Source organism: Coloeus monedula (assembly GCF_965178545.1).
Source record: "Coloeus monedula genome assembly, chromosome: 13".
NCBI lineage: Eukaryota > Metazoa > Chordata > Aves > Passeriformes > Corvidae > Coloeus > Coloeus monedula.
In genome coordinates, this window is record NC_138793.1 from 16,401,549 (window position 1) to 16,426,966 (window position 25,418).

General features: G+C 38.5%; 2 protein-coding genes across 2 annotated transcripts in view; one reads left to right on the plus strand and one right to left on the minus strand.

Moving 5' to 3' along the window:
• The window catches only part of LOC309577867 (polycystin-1-like protein 2), a gene marked incomplete at both ends in the record, with an annotated part of 35,539 nt that extends 34,959 nt beyond the window's left edge, over positions 1–580 (minus strand). The window contains one exon of the mRNA XM_082290120.1: positions 196–580. Coding sequence (XP_082146246.1) covers positions 196–580 — 385 coding nt within the window. The remainder of the gene's footprint in view (positions 1–195) is intronic.
• Positions 581–8,804: 8,224 nt separating this feature from the next.
• BCO1 (beta-carotene oxygenase 1) lies at positions 8,805–24,215 on the plus strand. The gene is made up of 11 exons (XM_082289991.1): positions 8,805–8,922; positions 11,697–11,825; positions 13,150–13,279; positions 14,520–14,667; positions 15,537–15,684; positions 16,646–16,866; positions 17,725–17,982; positions 19,131–19,233; positions 19,827–19,921; positions 21,532–21,643; positions 21,820–24,215. Exons 1-11 carry the CDS (start codon positions 8,859–8,861, stop codon positions 21,990–21,992), a joined length of 1,581 nt encoding a protein of 526 aa, XP_082146117.1. The 5' UTR covers positions 8,805–8,858; the 3' UTR covers positions 21,993–24,215.
• The last annotated feature ends 1,203 nt before the right edge of the window (positions 24,216–25,418 follow it).

Consider the following 25,418-nt stretch of genomic DNA (forward strand, 5'->3'; position numbering starts at 1 on the left):
AAAGGAAAGGGTGATAACGTGCAACTAGGAAGTGAAGCAGGCAATTAAAACATCTTAGTTTAAATGTGAAGTTACAGCAACAAAAGACACAGGCTTTTCAGCAGATATCTGCAAAGAGACACTGCATTTTCTACAATGTTAAAAAAGCATCATGTGCTGACACAATTTGAAGGACTTGATTTTAAAACCACCTACCATCAGTAGTTTCATTCAGCAAGGAGTTTGAGATCAGTCCTATCCACCATTCCTGATCCTCGGCAATATGTTTTTGCAAGAACTCTTGCGTTTCCTCATTTTGAATAAAGACAAGGTGCCCTCCTCCTCTCTCACACCAGCTCTGGGCACTTGTGAAGGTTTGCTGGAGTCTAACAAACTCGTAGCATGAATGGTTGAAAGCTTGCTGGTACTTCGAACAAGGTATTCCTTCATCAGTTGCTTCCTCCCCAGCCAAGCCCACAGCAAGAGAAATCAGAACTGTGACTCCCTGCCACATTCTCAACTCAGTGCCCTGCATCGCACTCATCTTGCTTACCAGGGCACCACTCTTTTTGCTGCCTTCTTCAAAAGCTTGAGATGTCATCCTTGTCATGTCATCAGCATTTCTCCTTCCTCTTTGCAGCTTGCCACAACAGCAGCAATAGAGCATGGAACAGAACAGAACTTCTAATATATAATTGTGATTGCGTCTGAGGGGTGTTGCGCTGATGCTAAGCCCATGCACTGGCCCTTTTGAGCTCTATTGTATAAATGTCACATCCCATGTAAGATCAGTTTGAAGAGAAGACATTAAATCATTGCTTTCCTCATGAGCAGAGAAGATAAAGTTGATATATGTTGCTCTTGGACACATGGAAAAGTGAGATAAAGCTCCTCCATCAAAGGCTTCATTGTGTGAACATTAAAGTTGGAGGTCTTTACAACAGCAAAGAGATACAAAGTGAGAATGAGAGGAGAATGAGAAAAATGAGAAACACAAGGAGTTATGAGATTGGAAAACACACTGCTTCTCTAGATACATTTAATTGGTCTGGATTGCTTTATTTTTAATAATTATTGTTGGAGGTGCTTCTTTTGCATGCAAATGCAATGTCTATAATTATTGTATCATATCCATCCTGCTCACCTGTTTACGCATGTGCAGATTCATCTCAGCTGTTCCAGGTAAGTTTCATTTTGAACTGTTGTGTCTGCTTAGAATTCTACACCCCAAGCGAAATGCTCCCATCATCCCTTAAAAGATAAGCTGCTCAACTATTTAGAGCTACAGTATTTATACCTGCTGGGAGGCAGAAGAAAAGACCATAAGTTAAAACAATGATTTAGGAAAGATGAAAATATTGCCTTAATCAGCAGAACTACTTGGGAGCCCTATGTGTACATTCCAAGGGCTGCTGATGGACTTTGGGAAGCAAGCCCAGTAACATTTTGGAGCTGAAATCTCTAAATACATCTCAACTTCCTTATAAAAGATATTCATCAGGTTTACAAAGCCACCAGCTTAGTAGAAGCACAGTACTAATAAGGATTTTAGCTATTGTGATCCTCCTGTCCTTGGCATTAGCTCCATTGAGTTTGATGCCATTATTATTAATTTATAGCTCCATAGCCTGGAACTGAGAGAACATGCACTTATATTTAGACATGGATCAGTGAGCCAGTTACCACAGCACAGAGGAATCAGCGCTGTGTGATGGATTCCTGCCCTGCAGAAATGCCTCCTGCATTGCACTGCTGGGCTGAAGGCAGTGCCCATCACTGCAGAGTGCCAGTCCAGCTCCAGCTCCAAGGCTTTCTGCCAAAGTCAAGTACATCCACTGCATCCAGTCAACATGTAAGAGTGAACTTCAATCCCAAGACCTTTCTGGACCTCCAGTCATCTTGCCCAGCTGGAAAAAGCAGGACTGTGATCAGGGTTTTCAAGATAAAGTTAATAGGGAAGTGTTTAATGGGTAGGAAAATTGTGGAGGATGAGATGAAAGGAGAAGAAAATACACTAGGCTAGATGTCTTCCTTCTCACCACACCTATAAATCAAGAATTCAGCTATGGAGCCCTTGGAGCAGATCCCACATGAATTTCTGACTGATTAATAGGGAGAGCTTATGGAGCAGCTGAGATGTGAGTATTCGGACTGGATTTCCCAGCTCTGGAGAAGGCAAATCAATATTCCAATTAGCTAATTGGCCCAGATACCCATCCCCTTCCTGGATGAGACCATGTAACTATGATTATCAGCTGTTTCTGTGACAGTGATGTCACAGGTGATGTCTGCAAATCAGGAGTCCTTTAAGGCCCCATACAAAACTTCACAGGCTTCAGTTTGGGAACGCCCAATCCAACTATTTTATATTCAAGCTGTTACAGCAGTCAGAGCTGAGGGCAGCTGCTCTTCAGTCAGTTGGCCACTGTATATTTGCATGATGCTTTCTCCAGACTCCCTGCTTGTTCTTGGGTCCTGCTGGCTTGCCAGACTTTGCAGCAGCTGGCAGCCAGCCCTCCCACTTTGTCCTTCTAGATATGAGAAACACAGCCTGTTTTTGAAAGCACAGGTGTGATGGAGGAGACTGTACTTAAAAGTACAGGTGATACAGACATTTCCAGGAGGAGACTTTGACTCACTTTTGTGATGAATGTATTCTGTAGCATCATCCAGTTCTTTCTCTGCTACTGGAAATCCAACTACATGAACATACTGCTAAAAATGCCAGGGCTGAGGGTGCCACAGGCTCTCCCATGTGAATCTGCTCCAAAGTGATTGAAATTAATGGAAGTCTTGTCTCTAGCTTTGAAGGATTTTGAAATAGGCTCTGAAAAAGAACAAATAATGTTTGGAAATGTCTACAAATAAAGCCAAGCTCTCCAAGTGAGTCTACTGTTAGCAATTTCTAAAGCAATGTGCATTTTTTTCCTAATCTACGGTTGCTATAAGTTACTCTTCAGCTGCCTGCAGCAGATGGAAAGTAGAAGAAAGACAATTTCCCTCTTTGGCAGTTTGTTGACTTTATATACTTTAGTGCCAGGAAAGCATTCTCTCAGTTTATTCTGTTTACCACAAGAATGAGAAAAACATTTACATGAAAAGAAAATACCGCTTTTAAAGCATCAAAATTAGCAACTAGGGTCTTCAGGAAGACAGAAACTTCCGAAAACCCTTTCCACTCACAAGAGAGAACTCATTTGATGTTGAGTAAACAACACTCCTTGAACTTACCTTCTTGTGGGAAACATCTCTTTTGCATTCTTCCTCAACAGAAAGACAACTTTTTTAAAAATAGTTTTCTTATGCCAGAAGTCATTGACTGTGGGGTGGTCCTGATCTGTACCCCAGCGCAGATCACAACTGCATCGTGACAGCCTGAGAACATCCTGTGATTCAAACTGCAGCACTGTAGAATAGCTTGACAATCCATAATAGAGACCAGAAAGTGCTAGATCTGAAGAATTAAGTGAAGAACTGCTAAAGAGAAGGAATAAATCACACCCCTGTTCATTTTGGCTGTTGTTCATTTGCCTTGAGGAAGAGCAAGTAAATTTACTCTCTATAGGAGGATATTACCATCTTTACATTCCTGAATATTACTGAATGTAATACACAGATTTTTATCAGGAATATAAACATCTTTGTGTTCTATTAATTGAATAAACATAAAAATGGAAAACTGATTTCTATTACTTTGACTTTGAGGTAGAAAAAAGATTATTTTCAGGTATCATTAACTTGAGACAAGATTATGAGTAGTCCATTTTACTGTGTCGTGTAAACTACTGCAGAGTGAAAAACATTTTTACCCTGATAGGTAGGAAGTACTGAGTCCTGAGCAGACTCTACACCTACACGTACACCTTCCCTCTCTTCAGCTGGATTTAAAAATTCCCATTTGCCAATTAGCTTAAGAAGGTGATCACAATCACACTTCCTTCCTTGCTCCTCTCCTGTGCTGCTTGTCCTGATGGTGAGACCCAGTTATTGCTGACTGAAAAGGGCTTGGTCTTGTTGCTTCTACTGACTGATTTTCCATGAGGCAACACACTGAACTTACCAGTGATTCCCGCCAAGTTACAATTTTGATGTTATCTTGTTTATAATAACAGGGAAAACATTTCTTATCTGTACAGGGTGCAATAATTAAATTAGACTATTTATTAGTTCATGCCTGGTGTGATGGGGTCAGGATAAAGATAAGTAGGATTACGTTCAGGAGCTGTTGGGTTGAACATAATTTCTGTTTATAAAATGTGTATGGCTACCTGGGTAAGTCACCTGGAGAAGTCCCTGAGGATCTTCTCATAGGAGCTGTCCCTTTGGAAGTGTCTGGCATTGCCTTTAGGCTCATGCCTGGCCTTTCCTCACTGCCATACAGTTCATGCCTCAATCCCTGCCTCTTTCCCAGCTAGTTCCCCTGTGTTATTGCCTTTCAGAGCAGAACTTTGACTGTTAGGAAGAAGGGGATGAGTGTGCCCCATAAGAATGTTTATTGAGCTGGAGTTATTGATGGCCACATTGAGCCCCAAGTTCAGACAGAAAGGAGCAGAACTATCTCAAGAACCTGATGACCCCTCATGTGCCCTTGTGATCATGTTTGACTAAGTGGCACAATTTAGATCTGCCTATTAAGATATTAATATTGCCTTTATATCTTAATCACAGAACTGTCCAAAGCATTAAAGGTGCCCTCCTTGGGTAAAACATTAACTGATAGATACAAATAGACTGAACTTTGCCCAGCACACACAGACGTAAAATAAATTGCTTGGATCTGAATTTACAGCCATTACAGTGTCATCATCTGGTGTCTCTGCAGTGTCTCCAGATTTTCACAAGTGTAAAACTGGCCAGACTTCTAAGGTGTTTCAGTTTCCACCTCTTGTTTGTTTTATTTAATTTGGTTGCACATTTTTCTTCTGCCTATTATGAGCTATTTCAGAGCTTACAGGCCATGGAAAGAGAGAGAAAAAAACTCTATTGCAAGCTGTTTTCATTGATAATGTCTCTTATGAGTAGATATCCAACACCTGACAAAAGAGATCATCTTCACAATCCCCATAATGAGAGGACTGAAGGTCCAGCAGCCTCTGTTCAGGAACACTGTTTTTATGTTAAGCCCTCTACACTCAGGTGCCCTTTACTAAAACCAGAAAGCAGTTCTTTTGAGTTTTTATTTATGTTCCCCCAAAGATGTACTGTAGGCTACCAGGTAGGATAGAGTGCAGCAACATTAACTTCTGTCACTGTACACATTTGTGACCCCATTTCCACACCTTCAGTCATGGAAGTGAATGCCAACCTTCACGCTGTCATTCTGCCCACTTGAAAACACATGACTGAACTGTATAATTTACATATTGAAACATGTAAATAGGGATGTTGAAAGGTGCAGATAAGGTTATAGAAGTCTTACAGTGAGGAAGTTTATTTGGATGCTGTTTATTTGTTTTAATGTCTAATGTTTAAATATTTAGGCATTATTATCACTGAGCAGGCTCAGTCCGATGAATACCAGTGTGGGTAGGCCAGCAGTTCCATGCCTCAGCATTTGAAGAATTTTAATATTAAGTTACATTATGTATTTATTTTAATGGACAATTCAGTATTTCTTGTGATATGTATTAAAACTATGACAGTAAAAAGAAAATAATGCTTTTGTTTATCAAAGAAATTGTGAAGTTTCACAAAAAACTCCCCCTCCCCAAAATTAGAATCTTATCAAGGAAATTAAAATTCCACAAAAATAGTTATTTTTGTCCAAATAATGAACAAACCAGTATATGATCAAAACTGTTTTGACCCAAATAAAATCTGGTCAGAATAATGTAGGGAAACTATTGTTATTTAAATTTGAACAAACTACATTAGTAATTTTTGCAATTATATCTGGACAGTGCAAGAGATGTGTTTCTAAATAGTCTGGTGGCAGTTTTGTGAAATGAGATCATGCCAATAAAAGAGTATTTAAGAAAGATAAGAACTTGTGGTTTTAGCAAGTGAGATAGCAATCAGTGTGATTTCAGCAAGAACAACTCCTAAGTTCGTATCAGTTTTACTTTGGAGTTTTATTTGGTAGTAATAGGTAACTGTTGATAGCTGAAAATTCTTAGCACAGCTTAAAGTTGTATACCTCAAGTCAATCTGACCTTTGTTAATGGGCTTTAATTAGAACTCAAATTCTATAAGCAGAAGATTGAGATTAAAATAAGTTAAGTATGAAAGAGATAAGGAACTATATTGGTTTCTCTGTGATATAAAGCAATAACTTGTTTCTTGTTAAGTGAACCAGAAGTACAAAGGTAGGCACATGGCAATGACGTTACTGTTGTACTGAAATTGCAGTTAGCCAGCTCTGCTGCCTTGGAAAGTTTTGTTTTGATTAACCACAGCAATCACACCCAAAATGTAACCCCCAGCCTTCAAAGATGTCTTCATGGCCCTTTTAAAGTCTGGGAGAGAAGCTCAGGGCACGAATTAGGGAAGTGAAAGTGAGAAAGGACCCAAAAGGAAACAGCTTGTGGCCTTTGCCACAGTTGTTCAGAGCAGAAAGAAATACAGTGAAGCAAATCTGCCCATGGTGGGGAGCTGGTGACTTCAAAAAGGTTGTCATGAGGGGTGAATAGAGAGAGGAAACTGTGGAGATAAATGTGAGATTCGGTTGGGGGAAGATTTATATTTGAAGGGTTTTGCAACAAGAAGAAACATTGTGAAATAATAAAATTAGAAAAATCACCTAATCCACATTCTCTACTGCTGCTAATTACACATTATAATTGTAAATCAGTGCTTTGATATTTTGCCATTTCAATGTAAAAAGGGGGGAAATCACACAGTTGGCAATACAATTAATCTCCACATACTATACTAAACTGCTTATTTGTCATTAGCATGATGACAACAACAAAAAAAAGTGTTTTGATGCTAACTGAAGTATTTTTTACTGACAAGCACGAAATATTAATTTCACAAATCTTGTTTATTTAAGTTGTACAACATGTGAGACAAAACTTTCAGTCACAGAAACCTAAAATTAGCTACCAAACACATTTAGGTTGATTTCAGAAGCTGTTGGATATATGCAGCTCTTTGTTCTTCCATTCAGACAATTTATAACAAGGTTTCCAATTATCTCATCTTGGCTGAACCTTAACCTACATGAACACTTGTGGCAGAGGAGGCAAAAGAGGTTTGAATTAATCTTTTTATTGCTTGCTTGCTCTATGGAAATCTTAATATCACTACAGATTAGACAACTCACAGGTCAGATAATTAAAATTGTAGCGTTAAGAGCTACACCTATAAATGGATGAGGATACACTGAAACAAACATATTAAAGCAAAGCAGAACGTCGTGGAGAGAGGAAAAAGTCCCCATGGTGTAGTGAGAGTAGAGTTGGGCAGCTTTGGTTTTTTGCCAGATCCTTTTCAGTCCCTAACATTGCTGAAAAATCCCTTACTTGGCTTTGTGTATAAAGTGAACCAGCATCTCAATGCACACATGCACACTCTCACCTATATGCAGGTACACACATGCATATATACAGTGTATATCTGTGTTTGTGTGTATGTATCTCCATATATTTGTGGATTTTGATCCCTTTCATCTCCTACAAACTTCTGGTTCAATCCTGCTGTGTATTAGTATTACTAATTCAAACAAAGACCTTGTATTTTCTCTTCTAATATGGGTTTTTATTTTGTTATCATCTGTTTCTGTCAGTGCTTTCCAAAAGGAGACCAAGGCACACTGTCCTGATGATCTCCTGGGGTGAAGATCAGCCATCAAACAGACAGTAGGTTTGGAAGAGAGGAACAATGTATAATAAATATGTCAGAAGACTCTGTAGCACAAATTGTGTTTTGAATAAAATAACTGTTATAGTTCTAAGAGATCAGTCAGTCTTAAGAAGCGATGTTAAACATTTTGGGAACAATGGTGATTCAGATGAAGAAATCGGATTTTAGGGTAACCCCATTTGAAATTGCATAATATATAATTGTGCAAAGAATTTCTTTATCCTTCATGGTCCGTGGAGCATATGAATTGCTCTGCAATCACATGCTTTATATTGAAATAATTCTCTTTCCAGAGGATTTTGAAATTAACAACATTGAACTCGGTTAAGTACCTTATCTAGAAACAAAAACATGAAGTTAAAAATCTGCCTTAGTTTTAATGAATCCTGCCATACTTTTATAGGTGGATTGAGGTCACATATGGGAGAATATGTTGGAGTGAAAAGATATTTAGTTCAAAGATGTGCCACTCAGTTGACTCTGGAACAGCTTGTATATAAAGAAATACACCACAAGACTATGCAGTGATGAGAATTTGTTAATTTATAGAACAGCCCAGTTTAAAACCACAGAATGGAAAGAAAAGTATGATCCCCTGCTCTGAAGTGTTTGTCACTCCCGAAGAGCCAAATCCGGAACAGTGAGTAGAGATTTCTTTTCTTTTCCTCCCCCTACCAGCCAAATGGGGCAAGCATCCCTAGCAGCGTTTAAATTTACCTGGAAAGCTGCAGGAGATGTTTCAGCCACTCCAGCTGTCTCCTGGCTGTGCCTGCCTGCCTCTGCCAGGTTCATAAGGAGCAAACAGCCGGGCCAACGTTTTTCTTACTTCCCCTTCAAACCAGTGAAAGAGTTAATTTTAATGAGAACGTGCAAGAATTAGAGTGTATGTGCTAGGGATTAAAGATCAGCCATTATAAATTGTCAATCTATAAGCCACTGGCCACCAGCTCACGCTGCACTTTGACCTTATCTTTATATGTAACAGGAAAGACCCGTCCTTAGCCCAGACGGGGGGGGGACAACCGCGCCTGCAGAAGCGGCTGGGCAGAGCGCAGGCACTGGGAATTTCGTCAGAGATGGATACGCTATATGGCAGGAATAAGGAAGAACACCCAGAGCCCATAAAAGCTGAGGTGCAGGGTAAGTGGAAGAAAATCTATTGTAAAACATGCCGCTATTTTGGTGTTTTCCAATCCGTAAAAACTGTGACTCTTGTTCGCCCGACGCAGCACTGGAAAGGGAAACTGAGAGAGAGGCGCAAGGGAACTTTGTTTAAAGGACTGAGCTCAGATAATATTTGTGACCCTCCTGGGGGATTCTTCTCACTCCATGAGAATTTCTGTGTACTTTTCAAAAGTCTGTTTGAACAGGACTCACTGAAGTTGGTGGTGAGGAAGAGACCGGGATTCCATCTCGGACATCCCTTCCCCCACGACTCTGCTCTGGCTTTCGATTTCTGTGACCCTTCCCTGCCCTCGACTCTTCCGGAGCTCCCGGGAAGGGTCTCTAAATTCGGGACTCTTCAGCAGTGGCACTCCCAGGTAGCAAAGTACCAGTACTGAATGCCACTGGGTAGCGTTAAAAAGAGGTTTTAGAAGATAATCCGGGAGAAACTGCAGAGTATTCTTCAGCAAGACAGATTAAAGTGACTGTCTAAGGATGACACTCGACCAACCTGTTATTTTTCCCAATTTCTTTACTTTATGGAAGAGTTTTTGCTACAGCTACAGGAGAGGCTTGTTGCTGCAAATCCTTATTTAGTAAATCTTCTCTGTGTTGTAGTCCAAGAAATTGTAGGAATCTAATGACACTTCCCAAGTACCAGAACTTAAAGAGATGATGATTAAAACTTGCAGGGCCTTGTTACTGTTCAGTTTGGTGACTGAATTGGAAAAGATTTTGTGTTGAGTCAGACAAAGTGCTTTGTTTTAATACCTTTGAATTATTTTATGCCTTTATGGGTTTATGCCTCTCAATCTTTTTTTTTTGTCCCTCAAGATAACAACTTATTATCAAAACATTTGAAGTTGTTTGCAAACAACAATTTATCAGACCTGATCTGTATTATGAAATAGTTTATTTGAACAAAGACGGCATATTTCAGAAAGTAAAGTTATACATACAAAATATTGCTTCATTGCAAAAGAAAATTAAAGAGAACTATGACCCCTTTAAATATTTTGGTAGTCCTGAGCTCTGCCAGTATTTTGGCTCCTTGTTACTCAATATGTACACTGTAAATATCTATCACACTTCTATCATCAGCTGCAATTTCACCCATGCTCTCCTACAGATGTGATTTTCTGAGACTCTGTTGTTACAATAGTTATTAAATGTCCATAAAATCCATATTTGGGGATTTCAGTGTGTTGCTAATGTGTCCTCACACACTACAGAAAAGAAAAAGGTCCACATTTTTAAAGCTATATAAGCACTTTTAGATGCTGATTTGGTACCCTGTGTGATTTACAGAAATGCTCAATTCCCACTAAGATGAATTATCTGAAAACCTCACTAGATGAGCCTTTGCTCCTTTTGTTTTTGTACTGAAATTATGCCAGAAATTACATGGAATTGAACCAGGAATTTCAAAAGCTGCATTAAGTCCACTGTGCTTTAAAAATATCTTTTTCATTTTTTTATCTTTTCCAGCAAAATTATCAAATACAAAAATGTACTGCGGTTATTGCTTTGGAATTCCTTGTGTTAGAAAGGGAAGTAAGGTTTAGTTTTCCAGGCTCTTCTAGAAAATAACAACAACAACAGAAAAAATGATGATGATGATGAAAGTTCATCTGTCATGCAAACAATTTTTTATGTTCCTTGTGTATTCCAGAACTGTAACCCTAATGGAGTTGTGCCCTAATGATGGGTGCCCCATCCCTGGAAGTTTTCAGGGACAGGCTGGATGGGATTTTGAGCAGCCTGGTCTAGTGGACCTGGCAGGGGTTGGAACAAGTTCAAATTTAAGGTCCATAGGAAGACATTTCCAGCTGTTGTAAAGGAGTTTTAACAAGAAAGTGTGTCAACATAATCAATGTGGCATCACAAACTAATTTATAAGGAGAAATATAAGTTCTGAAGAGCTTTTCATGCAGAGGCAATATCCAATGCAAGAATTGTCTGGAGAAGCAGTATGTGATCTTAAATGTTCACTCAGGAGTCATATGCACAAAGAAGGAAGTTAAGCTTTTTATTTGATATCTGATATGCCTTTGTTCATCTCTTTAACCCTCTTGAAATTCTTTAATTGTTATTATTCTGTGAGTCAAGTAGTAGTTAATGCATTTCTTGCAGGGATTTGATGAGGAACATTTATGATTCAAATCTCAACAGCACTTACACATTTTCAGTACAATATTCCTATACTTTATTTGTGTACAAAACACTACATTATGACAAGTGTCACAAAAGCACTCCCCAAATGACACGACTTTATGCTGTGTAATCTAATTAATGAAACATTTTGTGGAATTAATTTAGCCTGAAGTCTAAGCTGATGTGCTGAAAGCCAATGCAAGTCATAGAACCTATAAAATATGTTTATTTCTGATAAGCTCTAGTTTTTTCTGGCATGAATAAAAGGGTTTAAATTTATCACTGTAAAATCTGAGTGCAGGAAAGAAAGGTTCAACTTTATTTACTTGCTGATAATTAATAAATTACATTCCAGCAATCTCATTTTCTTATAGTAATCTCAGATAGCAATAGTCATGCAGAATGTCACTCGTGCCACATTTTTGAGTAGGGGAAATTTTAGTTAACCCAAAGTCCAATAACATTATATGGTACAGCAAATCTTGACACACCAACAGTCTGTCTGACTACATGAAGCCTCTGCTGTTAGGAAACCTGTCCTGGAACATTCCCCTCACCTAAATGAATGGATGCTGATAACTTCTTTCTGTTTATAGGGCAGCTGCCTACTTGGTTGCAAGGGATCCTCCTCCGAAATGGCCCAGGGATGCACACGATAGGGGACAGCAAGTACAACCATTGGTTTGATGGGCTGGCTCTGCTGCACAGCTTTACATTTAAAAATGGTAAGTTGTTTCAGATCAGATTGAAAGGAACTCAACAACCCACATTTTCCACATTTTGGTGCCTTATGTTGCTAATTCTGTTCAGAGTTGGATTGGAGTGTTTTGGGTTTTGTCTGCAGAGCAGTGTGTGCGTGAGGGGGGAGCTGCTGTGGGGAAAGTCTCTCCACACACCCCCTCACACCTCACCCTTCACAGCAGCAGCTGGAGTGTCTCTGCAGGGCTGTTTGCAGGGAGATGTTACATTGTCCTTTCTTCTGCAGTGCCAAAGCTCAGTGCTGTTGTCACCCGAGGACAGCAGAAACCCAGCTCTGGGCAGGTCACTGCAGGGCAAGAAAACCTCTATTATTTTGAAAGGATCAGCCACAAGTACTGTAATAGCCAGAGGTTTTCCTGCTGTGGATGAACAGCCCAGTTTCAGGGATGACTAGCATTCCCCTTTTGGGATTTGGTTGCAGCTATAACAGCTGCCAGGAGAGAAACTGGGCCACTGTGTCACTTCACATGTCAAACCTCACTTAGTATATTTGACACCCCTACAGTCTCTCCTCCTGCTTGTCATCCTTATGGAGGAAAACCAGGCAGCTCCTCTATCCTAAACAATTCAATTTTTTTTTCAGTTAAAGCATTTTTTACCCATTGAGCTGTTTCACAGTGTGAGACAGGATGGTTTACACCTGGATTCTTGTGGCAAAAAGTATGTATTTATAAAAAAAATGGGATTTACTCCTGTCATCCTCTAATCCTAATGTTTACTTTTTTGTTTCCATTTCTGTGATTGGAAGCATTTAATGCAACTGCAGGATCTCTTGCCTGTCCTGCTCTAGACCCTTAACAAAATAACCTATAAAGAAATAATCAGTGTTTTTTAAATTGCCAGTACATCTTACTTACCTAAAGCAAACCGAGCTCAGTTAGTTCAAGTATAGTGGCTCATTAAATTGTTTAGGACAGACATTGATTCCTTCAAACAGTCTGTTACTAAATTTTGCCAATAAAGGAAATTTGTCACCACCCATAAATGGATTGTATAATTAGTCATTTTTGCACACATTGTTTTATTTTGCTGGAACAGTTTACCCAAATCCCTCCTTTCTCCTCAGAAGTACCCCAGTATTAGTAGTGGGAGTCAGTGAATTGTCAAATTGACAAATTGTTATCAATCTCAGCAGCTATAAAGCCTTTAGGACAGGGGGTTAGGGATGTTATTGGTTTCATTCCAAACTATTGTTGGCTAAAGGACAGCTGCTTGAGAAACTCTGGCTCTGGCTAATTTTTTGAAGGACTAAGTATAAAATGTAACTGAAACCTGTTTGTTCTTCCTCAGGTGAAGTTTACTATAGAAGTAAATATCTCCGAAGTGACACATACAACTGCAACATAGAAGCAAACAGAATTGTCGTGTCTGAGTTTGGGACTATGGCTTATCCAGATCCATGCAAAAACATATTTGCCAAGTAAGCAATGCTTTTCCCAACAAGATTCTTCTATCTACTTCTCTCTTCAGCACAGATGTCTTTCTGTTTACCCTTGACACATATGTACAAGTACAACATTTGATTTGTAAATTTACAATTGCTAAATATTGAAAAGGCCAAAAGATATGTACTGCCTATGGGTTAGTCTAAGGCAAATATTTTAAATTCATTTTATCACCAATATTGCCTGCTTTATTCAGTAACACAAGTAGATTATATAAAAACCAAACATTTTCTTTTCTCCAGTGTTAGTGAAATGTTTTGATACTGTGTAAGGGGACGAGCACCAAGAATGAAAAAGATTTAGAGATGGGGAAGGTATTGATACAAAGTCTATTCAACAAAAAAAGAGAAGCATCAATAACTGAAAAAAAAAATCAGAAAACTTTTTGATTAAAGATGGTTTTATGGAGAGGTGAGGTGTAGGCCATCATGTTATACTCAGTCTTGTAAAATTGGCTGTAGGGATTCCCTAAGAAGTGCAAAGAGGTCACCCTTCCCTCCTTCCTGGCTGAACTACCTCTAGTGACCTCGAACCTGGTGTTTGGTAAGGACACATACACAGACAGTTATTGCAAAAGAACTGATATGTTGTAAATTGTTCCCCTGAGATAAGATTTTCTTCCCTCTTCTAGCAGTAAAAGAATATCTCTGGCATTTTATGTTCAAAAGGGTTATAGAAACTTTGTCTTGGCTTCTAGTGACTATGATGAAATCATACACCGATAAAGAAGACTGTCAAGCCCATGTGTGAAGTTCAATCTTACTTGAAATCATAATTGTGCTATGGAATTTCACTGGGAACAAAAATATTCCTTTGGGGAATATATGAATCCATCTATTTTATGAAGGCATACACTGAAAAACCCACCAGCTTTTGGGTAGGAACTGGTAGGCCAAATTTTCCCAAGACAGCACAGGAGAGTATGTAATTAACCCACCTGATAAACCAGTGCATGTCCTAGAGCTGACAGTGGGAATGGGCCTGGATGCCCTTTTGTGTGTGGTAAAACAGTTGCTTGCATGTCCTTAACCCTCACCCAGGCCAAGGAAACAATCCATCTCCTCTGCTTTCCCACCCTTTCCAGGGAGCTGCCAGCAGTGGGCACAGCAGGGAGAGGCAGCCCCAGGTCTGTGGCACTGCAGGGTCACTTGTGCTCCGTGTGGGGGAAAAGCAGCTCCGGCTTCTGTGGCTCTAATGAAATTTCCCTCTGGACAGGGCATTCTCCTATTTGTCTCACACCATTCCTGAGTTCACAGACAACTGTCTGATCAACATTATGAAAGCTGGGGATGATTTCTATGCTACTGGCGAGACTAACTTCATCAGGAAAATTAATCCACAGACTCTGGAGACATTGGAGAAGGTACAAACCACCATCTGTCATTCTGGTTCCTTGTCTGCTGGTGAATAAATTTCAGGCTGTCTCATAAAGATCCTTTAACATGTGCAGGACACAAAATACTTTTCTTCTACTGTTGCCTTATTTTTGAAAACGTGGTAAATTGAAATAGTGACATACCAAAAGATAAAAGATATCTTTTAAGAACTCCTGAGTTCAAATTTAAATTCTGTTTAGTTTGGGAAGAGCTGGGCTTCGACCAATTTCACTTGTACATAATCTAGCAAGGTTGCAGGAATAATACCACAGTTACATGATTATTTTGGATGATTGCCATTATTATGTATCTGTAGTTACGAAATTATTTACATAATTAAAAATTCAGTAGGTCAGTTATATGACTACTTTTCAAGGACCTTATGTAAGATATTACTTAACTATTAAAATGAAAACTTGAGATATTGAAATATATACATCGGGTTTTTTTCTAGCCTGCACTGCAGTTTGAGTACAACTTCCAAATTTTAGATAAAATAGAAATCTTTTTGCTCCAGCAGATTGCCAGAGTCAGCCCTGTTAAATAAACTGCTTTCAGGGTGAAATGGGCATTTGCAGAGTAACTTGCTTAGCTAATCCTCCCTGATGTTCTGTGGCTTCAAGGGAGGGGTGACTGTAACTCAGATTCTGTAACTTGTTTTAGCCTTGAATAAGGAAATAATTTGAATACCTAGACAAGTCATTTGGTTTAATTATTTAAATTTCAAAGCCATTTGTAAATGGGGTGCCAATATAAGGCCAACAGGGGTAAAAAGCTGGTGCATTTGTGGTGTTAGCTGAGATCATTTTTCATTCTCTTGCACATCTCCCAAATCACTTATTGTATCATTTTCCAGGTTGACTACAACAAATATGTAGCTGTAAATTTGGCCACTTCTCACCCCCACTATGACAGTGCTGGAAATGTTCTCAACATGGGCACTTCAATAGTTGATAAAGGGAAGACAAAATACGTTCTATTTAAGATTCCTTCCTCTGTACCAGGTAAGATACGTCTATTATTGTTATTTTCTAGAAACTTGTTAGCAATTTCTTTTCTTCAAAGGGCAAGGGTGATGATACAGCTCTGCCAGTAACTAATGGTGTTCATTTTCTTAATTTCAACTTATTGTAAACTTCATATTAACTGCTTAACCTGTCTGGGCATGTGCTCTTACAAAGGCTCACATTGAGTACTGTGTAAACGGGGCATTTCAGTAGGAAGGACCTTACTTTTAGATGAAGGTTCTAAACCAATTTTCCCTATAGGGCAGCACATATAATTTGAGATTGTAAATTTTAATTCCTTAGTAAACAAAAATTCTCTTAAAATGCTGATACTATGATTATAGGGAAGCATGATACCAAATAAAACCTAACATAGAGTTAATTTCTGTCTAACCTGGAGAACACTGGCCCTTGCTGAAACACTGTCCATTGTTCACAGAGCAAATCACTTGCTCTTTTTCCTTTGAGATAATCTTTTTTGGTGTGTGTTGTTGTTTAAAATCAGCTGCTATTGTGTTGCTTGTCCCTTATTGAACAATCGAGAGGCCTTCCACAGCTGAAAGATCAGTTTGCAATTTCTAGCCGGGGCTCAAATTTGGGAACATCTCCTTAGAAGTTAAAAAAGCCAGGGGCATTTGAACCCCTTTTTAAAGCTGCTGATTTAATTAAACATATTTCTCCTCCGTGCTGGAACTTCTGAAAACAGTAACCAGTGGAATCAAATCCCGAGATGAGGGGGCTCTGCCTGAATGGATCCAGCATTGTGATTTCACTGCGTTGCTTCTTGCATGCTAAGTTCTGTGTTTATTATACAGGAGTAAACAAACCACTTTCTTAACAGGAAAATGCAAATAAAACTGAGAGGAACCTGTTCTTCCCTGCCTGGGAGAAATCCAAGCACAAGTTTGGAATGGAATTTATTAGAAATATAATTTGAATTTTTATCATTCGTATTCAGAAAAAGAAAAGAAGAAGTCTTGTTTCAAGCACCTGGAAGTGGTTTGCTCCATCCCTTCTCACTCTCTGCTCCACCCCAGCTACTACCACAGCTTTGGACTCACAGAGAATTACATTATCTTCATAGAGCAGCCCTTCAGACTGGATATTGTCAAAATGGCAACTGCTTACATCCGAGGTGTGAACTGGGCTTCCTGCCTTGCCTATAATAAGGATGAAAAGGTATTTTTCCTACTGCTGAGCAATGGAGTCATGCAGGCCAGTGACCTCCTCCACGCTGTTCTGTTTTTCATCTGCTTCATTCAGTTCAGTAGTCACTCTTTTTTTTTCAAACCTTGACTTTCACATTGCACAGGTTTGTTTTAGAAGCCATATGTTTTTGAATACTGCCTCCCATTATCCAGAAATTTCTCAAATAAATATCTGATGCTGAAGCTCTTGAGAGAGAGGATAGTTTGGCATTTCTAGAAATACTCTGTGCTAGCAGAGAAATTCCAGCCTGCACTAGCATCCGAGACAGACCCAGTTGCTCCTGGTCCAAACAAAATGCTGTCTGTGGTGGGTGAGATCTGCTCCAGGTGCACTGCATGTGACAGAGAGCCAGACTGGTGGAAAAGCCTGCACTGAGCAAAAGGAGAGTCTTTCACTATGGCAACTGAGGGAAAATACTGTTTTCTGAGGATCTTATTTCCACATGCTCTGGGCATCAACATGTGGGTCTTGCTGAGGTACAGGGAACCAGCACCACAGAAACTCTCGACCAAGGCAGATTTATTTAACTTAAAAAGAGAGAAGGGGATTTTCCAGGCTTTTCTGGAAAACTTCAACCCTCAGCCTAGCCCAAATAGTAATTTGCAACAGTAGAATGGGCTTAAAGCTGTTCCACACTCATTTTACTGCTGTGTGTTTTGGTCTTCAGGTTGGAACTCCTTGTCTCCTAGCAGCAAACTCTGAGTTCTTGATATCCTTCATTACAAATACACAGTGATTCGAATGTTGATTGTTATCATTAGAAAACAGTTTTCTGAATAACTATTTGCTGATTCTGAATGGTTTTAAATAATGTTTTCTCTCTTTCAGACTTGGTTTCACTTTATAGACAGGAAGACTAAAAAAGAAGTGTCCACCAAGTTTTATACTGATGCTTTGGTGTTTTTTCACCACATAAATGCTTATGAGGAGGATGGCCACATTATTTTTGATCTTATTGCCTATACAGACAATAGCTTATATGACATGTTTTATTTAAAAAACCTGGATAAAGACTTTGAAGAGAACGTCAAGCTTACCTCCATTCCAACCTGCAAACGATTTGTGGTTCCTCTGCAGTACGACAAGGTAGAAAGAAGATGGGTTTTTAACTTGTTCTTTGATCAGTAATTTAAAAATTTTTCAGTGTAAATCAGTTATTTAAAATTTCATCAGTGTGAATAACAGGTGAATTTTTAGTTGCCAGCCCTTAGGTGCAAATTTCTGATTCTGTGATACCCAAAATGTGCAGGAGGTTTGGGTTTTTTATGTCCTGTGAGAAATGGCAGTGGGCAGCTGGACATGGTTATGTGGATCCAGGTTTTGACACCATCCACTATGGAGAACAGGGATGTGAAGAACATGGAATTTTGTTAACAGTGAGATAATTTGTTAAATGTCATCAAACACAAGCACATATATCCACTTGGCTGTTAACTGCAAGAGTATGCATGAGGTTTTGCACAATCTGTTTCTTCCACTTCACTGGAAGCCCACATACAATACACACACGCTCCCAGCTGTTGCAATGGTTCTATTAAAATTAGAATATTTCACATAAGTGTGATATATAAGCAGGAAAAGAAAAGATTTTATCTTTCAGTTTAATTTAAAACATCATTTTACATCATTGTTTGCAGGGAAGATTTTATACTGCCCAGCAACTTGGGCAAGTTTCTGCCTGATACCTTTGGAATGGATATTACTTTTTCTTTCTACACCCTAGAGTCTTGCTGCTCTGTTCTTGTCTCAGAAACAGCTCTGCAGCAATGACAAAGGATGCTCTGGATCACACCAGTTGTTCTTCAGTCTTAAGAATTAAGCAGTAGGACATTAAAGAGTATATCACACCTATTTTTGCACTTGATTTTTAGCAGGTGCAAAAGCCTAACCTTGGTGACTTCTAGTGGAAATTTAATACCTCATTCCTTGCAACCCATCTTCATTCATTAAATTCTCAAATTTATGGTACTTCTGGACTATAATCATGTGTATCTAAACCTTTCTAAGGACTCAGTGTGATTCAAGATAATTATTCTATGTTATATTAAAACACTCTGAGTGCAACAAGATTTCTAATGAAAACCTCAGAATCTAAAATGCCATAAGAATGATCTTCTTGAAGCTTGTTTGTTTAATCCCCAAATTGTTAATATTAATATCAAACCTGATGAAAAATCTAAATTAGAAGCATGTTTTTAGAGATCCGTGACGTTTTCAGCATTCGTCTCTTTCAGGATGCTGAGGTGGGCTCTAATTTAGTCAGACTTGCCTCTACTGCAACTGCTGTAAAGGAGAAAGATGGGACCATCTATTGCCAACATGAAACACTATGTGAAGGTGAGACACATCCTTTAAATATCTGAAGTTGCACCAGTTTTGTATTAATACAGGATTCCAAGTCTGATCTCACAGCTATTAATATGGCTTGCAAATCTACCTGTTACAAGAGTAATTTTAGTTAAATAAGTCTGTTATCAGTAGTACTTCAGGTTTAGCTGCATTTTATAAAGATTGTCCTTGAAAGCGGATTTTTAACCTTTTATCAGGGGATAATAGCAGGAATATGTAAATATGTGTTTACCTAAGGTGAAAGTAATTTCTTAGAATGGTAGCCTCCAAATCTATCCCATTTGTTCACATCATGGATTTATAAAGAAAGAAAAAAATGCAAACCAGAAAAACCCTTACAAATTCCAGTCTAATGAATGAAAAACTATTGCCTTTTGAATTAATGACCCTGGCTTACTTATGTTAATACCATCTTCAGCTTCTTAGAAATTCATATATACAAAATCTATGCAACACTTTTATTAAGTAGTGTCAAGGTTTTTCACAGGGCCAAACTTCCTGAAGATTGGTATGTCTATAAAGATTTGCTTTTGGGTTATTTTCTCCTCTTGTTCCTAAGTCTTGAACTTTATTTTATGCAGGGATAGAACTGCCTCGCATCAACTATGACTATAATGGCAAAAAATACAAGTATGTCTTTGCAACAGAAGTCCAGTGGAGTCCAGTTCCTACAAAGGTATAATTAACATTTACAAAGTCAGTGTCTTCCTGTTGGTGGGTCATTCACATGCAAAGAAACATGAAATGCCTAAATTCTCATAAGCTCATGTTGTACCATTTCCCTCATAAAGTATTAATGAACTCAGGCGTCTTCCTCCAGATTTATATTCCTACAAAGTCTCTTGAAGAGTTACTGAGACCTTCACTTGTCTGCTAAATTGGGCTGAACCTTCTGTCATGTGCCAAGAACTATATAGGAGAGAGTAAAAAAAAGAAGTATTAGATGCATATATATATTTAATACTTTTTCCCTTTAGGAAGCCTAACAGAAAAATAAGATACTGCAATGCTACCTAAGACATTTCAAATATTAAAACAATATCTAATTTTGGGGAAAGCTTTATATTTTGCTGGCTAGTTCTCTATTTGAGGTAGCAAATGCTTTGTTTACATGTGCTTGATGCCAGGAGACAGCCTAGAGTACAAATAGATTAAAGGGAAAAGTATTTATATTTAAAGGTACAAGTATTATACAGACAAAATCACACTTTACAATTCTTGTTGTGTGACTACAAGGCAGCACAAAATGAAGTCACTTGGTTCTTGAATATAATTACCATTACTGATTACAAAACAAAGCTGGATTTCTGCATGATGCAAGAAAATTTATTGCAGCACATCTGACAATAACTCAAACAAACCTGCAAGTTCGTGATTTACAGTGTAGATAATCTCTGCTTGACTCAAATATAATAAAAAATGCTGGTAGGAGGATCTTTTTTCACATCAGTTGCAGTTTAATGAATGCAAGCACAACAACCTAATCCTTAGGTAAAGTCTGTCAGTGAAAGTGCTGTCATCTTAGCTAGAAGAGAGAATTCTTTCAAATTCTTCCTCCAGTAATTTGAATAGATTCACTTTTGTGGTTTTTGGCTAAAGATCAAAATGGAAAAGAATAGAACTGTATCTCTATGGGTAAAGAAAAGGCCTTAATGGAATTGAACTGAAAATGCCAGGCATTCCCTCTGGAGATTGGTTTGGCCACTCAATGGGATGAAAATCCACACTCTGTTCCTTCAGTAAACACCAGTGTCTGCACCCCTGGTTCAATCTTTACACCTCACTAGGAACAGCCATTTTTTCTGGCTATGTACCCTACTGCACAGTAGAAGGCCTTGAGAAATATGGAAGCAGCAATAAAAGGAAAATAATTCACAGGATTAGAAAATGGCAAGATTAAATCCTGTTTCCTGCTTTACTACAGAATCTCAATGAATTGGAACAAGCCACTTAAATATTCTGTGTCTTGGACTCTTCATAGTGAGGGGCATTACTTTCAGTGAAGGGTCTCTTGGGATCTGTTAGCATCTGTGAACTACTAAACACCCATAAATGAAAGGTGCAATTGTAATCTAATGAAATGAAACAAAAAGAACATTGTGTGATTGTATAGCCACAAAATGTGACTCCAAAATTTAACATTTTCCAGGTGTTTTTTCTTGTGATGACACCTGCCTTAGCTCTTAGCATTGGTTCCCCCCACCAGCAGTCTGTTCATGTTGTACCTTTGGAAAAAAGCACTGTCAGGGTCACTGACATTTTTCTTTTCTTGTCACAACTGTTTAGATTGCAAAATTAAATACCCAGACAAAGGAAATGCTCCACTGGGGACAGGACCACTGCTGGCCATCCGAGCCCGTTTTTGTTCCCAACCCTGATGCAAAAGAAGAGGATGATGGTAAAATAATGAAAACATTCTGAAAGCTGAGGTTACATGAGTTTTGTATTAAATCTTACAAGTTTCAATCTTCTTAGTCAAGAAAGCTGGGTTAATGCTTCCTCTGTGTGATGGGGTTATCTCTTGTGCTTGGTGAAACATTTATGTGTTTCTAATTCTTTATTTGTATGTCACAGGTGTTGTTCTGACCTGTGTTGTGAAGAGTGATCCAAAGGAAGCACCTTTCCTACTTGTCTTGGATGCTAAAACATTCACAGAGCTGGGTCGGGCCACAGTAAATGTGGAAATGCATATGGACCTGCACGGAATGTTTATACCAGAGCAAGTTGTGAAAACTGAGACTGAGTAAAATCCATTTGTTTTATTGCACAGACTGAGATAACCTTCTACTGAATATGGGATAATATCCTTTAGGAACAGCCTTCTCTTATGATAAGAAATGACTACTTATAACCTCTTCAATATCTATATATAATCTCTTATAAGACATAGAAATTTAAAACAAATTATTGTATACACAACTCGTATATCACTTTTCAAAAGAAGAATTATCAATATGAAGTCCTGATGTTGAATACAGCTTGTGGGGCAGGGAATAGGAGACAAAGGTAACAAGAAATGTTTATTTGAGTAGAATAAAGCTTTCTGAGCAAATGAAGTACTGTATTCATAGGGTGACACATGGCATGAGTCACACGTCTGCAGGTCATGTAACTTCCACGGGCTGTTGCAAGACTGCAGCTGACTATGAAAGCTGTCTCCTGCCAGAAAACCCCATGTTAAACTATCTACTATGATACCAATACTCCATGTCAATGTATTCTCTTGGTGCTTGATTTCTTAAACTCTACCATAACCAAAGTATTATGCTGAGGTGCTACATTTTTCTTATCCAGAGCCTAAACCCATATTTTCTAATAATTTCATGGTGTATTTTTTGCTTTTATGTTGACAAAACCAAGTAAGTTTATTGAGATAGAGTACACAGTTATATGTAGCATTCAATTTAGTGACATTCAATCTTAAGCACTTTGTATTTAAATCTGTTTTCCTTGGGCAGAATATCTGCCACGGCATTTCATGTAATTAGATGATTGCATTGTGTAAAAGATAAGAAGAATTGTAGTATTTGATACTGCTACTAGTCTCTGTTAATAGCAGTATGTATGTGAATGAGGGCAGTGTATTGCTTGCAGCACTCAGACACATGCAACAAACAGTTTAGGGAAAGAGTGAGAGATCTAATTTAGGCCTCATCTGAACCCCACAGTAACTGAAGCTAGAAGCTGTTATTGCCATAACTAAGCATTTGCTTTATGTCTGCTTAGGAGCATCCACGTTCTCACATGTGTTTATCATTGCCTGTACCAGATGCTTCCTAATAAAAGTGCACAACTCTCACTCACAGTCAAAATTAAAAAGCACACTTCAGCATAAAGTTCAAGTGCCAAGTACAGAGTGACTGGTTGTGTTACAGAAATGGCATTTTTACCCCCCTGGGGGTATTCCTGATTTGAGGTATTGAGTTTCCTTTAAGTGAGAGCTTTTTTACTTTAAACTGTATTTTCTCATTGTAGATATCTTTGCTGTTGGAGACATCTTTACTGATGAAGTAAACCAGGTGCACATCCATCCATTTTGGGTGTTCATCTGCTCTGTCTGTATCACCACACAACTGAGGTGCCTCTCACTTTGACACACACATTCTCTCAGTGTCTGTGCTGCTCACAGTGTTTTACAGGTAGGAAACAGAATGAAATTGTTGTCATACACTGCTTCCCCACCACATGAGAATCTGGGCTTTGGTGACTTGTTTGAGATTACCAAAGGTGTTTGTGGCAGAGCAGGAACTGAACAAACATCACCCACTGTTGCTGTCTGCTCTGTAACAACCAGACCTCTGCTTCTCTGCTTAAGCTTTTGCACTTTGTTAGGAAAAAGAATATACAGGGTATTTTTAATGTAAAAAAACCCAACACTGTGGTCAGATCTAGTTAAAATATGCAGTTTTGGGCATTCAAAGGTTTACATGTTCCATAAAATGGAAAGAAACCCTTCAGTAAAGTGTCTCTGCAGAAATAGTCACTTTTAGTGTTTTCAAAGCATATTACCATTAGTATTTAATAGAATTTTATCTTCTAAAGAAGAAATTGAATTCCATTTTTATAAGTAATATGGAATCAGTACTGGAAGGGCAGACTGACTTATGATATTGGCATCAGTTCTGGGGTTTTTTCTTTTCATCTGAAAAAGTTTGAATTTAACAAATGTCCACAAATATATTTCTAGAATTAAAAGGTGGCAATGAATCAAAAATCTAACCATTGTTATAGATTTCCTTCTAAGAGTCTGTCTCCAGAATTTCTTCTCTAGTACTCATAGGGTTGTTTTTGGATGATCATGGGTTTGGATACAGGAGTTACTTGACTTCTGAGGAGCTAATATTTACTGGTAGAGATGACAGGATAGGGGATACACTCATCATAAAAACAACCGGTAATCTAAGAAAATAAATGTGTTATTTACGTTATGTAGAAATAATGCAGAAAATAAATGATAAGAACTTGTCTTGTGTATGCTTTTTAAATTAAATGTGACATATTCCCTTGGTCAGTATTTAACCTGAGGAAAAAACCAGTGATGTAAATCTGCATTTGCTAATCCCAGTATCCTCCTGCAGCAGAGACAATAGGAATAAAACCATACAGCTAATCACAAATTTGTTAAAGAATGTTTTTAGTGGTTGCAATACCAATCTGATGAAACATTTACCCTGAATATGGTAACACACTCTATCATTTCTAGGCTGACAGAAGCAAGGGGAAATGCAGATGTGCTTTGCCAAGTGGCTGCAAGGCTTGTAGGGTTTTTTTGATGTGGTAACATGGCACGTGGTAATGAGTGGCATTTGGTTTGCTTCTGACACCCTTTCCTATGAATGAAATCTCAAGGGCCAAAAAGGTTTGATTCTTCTTTTGCACCAATTTAAGTCATAAATTAGCCCAGCAAAATTCACAGAATTATTATAATGGCTTAACACAAATCTAGATTGAGTGACTGCAAATAAAAAATACTAAAGATAAGTATCTCCATTAAAAGAAAAATACATAGTTGAGGGAGACAATCAGGCCACGAGTATGCATACATATAATTACCTCAGAGATGCTACAAATGGACCTTGATAGAGTGGTTTGGTTTGTTGTTGTTTTGGTTTGGGTTTTTTTTTTTTTGTTAACACTTTCATTAAATGGAACAAATAACAAGGCATAACAATTAATTTGTTCTCTGGAAGTGGATATTTTCTGTTACACCTTGTCCCATTGCCCCACATAGGCAGTAAGAGGAAGCAGAAACAGTGTTTACGAGGACGAGTTAAAAACCAGAAATGCAACAATGTTTTCCTCTGCAACAATCTGTGCAGGAGGCAGGGAAACACACCGGTGTCTTTCTTTTCTAATAACCAGGCCACTCAATGACAGCTTTCGCAAGAATTTAAACCACTGCTCCCTTAGGTCTGCAATTACCTGGGTATTAATGACAAGCAAAATACATCTTTCCCCTGCAGCCAAGGAGCAGTGTGCTCTCTGCCTTCATTATCCTCAAAGAGAGCTGGGAATGTGTCCTCTGGATCCTCAACCTACACCTGACATCCTGGATAATTATACCCCAGCCAGAAAAAGTGGCCTTCTAATATTTGTAAATGGGTATGTACAACAACAAGTGTTGCAAAGCTCCTGGTACTTCATGCACATTGCTGTGGGTTTAGGCTTTCTGT

Excerpts from the sequence above, each read along its gene's own strand:
- BCO1 (XM_082289991.1), top strand. The coding sequence starts at position 8,859 with ATGGATACGCTATATGGCAGGAATAAGGAAGAACACCCAGAGCCCATA. Across the intron at positions 15,685-16,645 it reads GATTCCTTCCTCTGTACCAG|AAAAAGAAAAGAAGAAGTCT; the intron begins GTAAGATACGTC and ends ATTCGTATTCAG. Across the intron at positions 21,644-21,819 it reads TGCAAAAGAAGAGGATGATG|GTGTTGTTCTGACCTGTGTT; the intron begins GTAAAATAATGA and ends TGTATGTCACAG.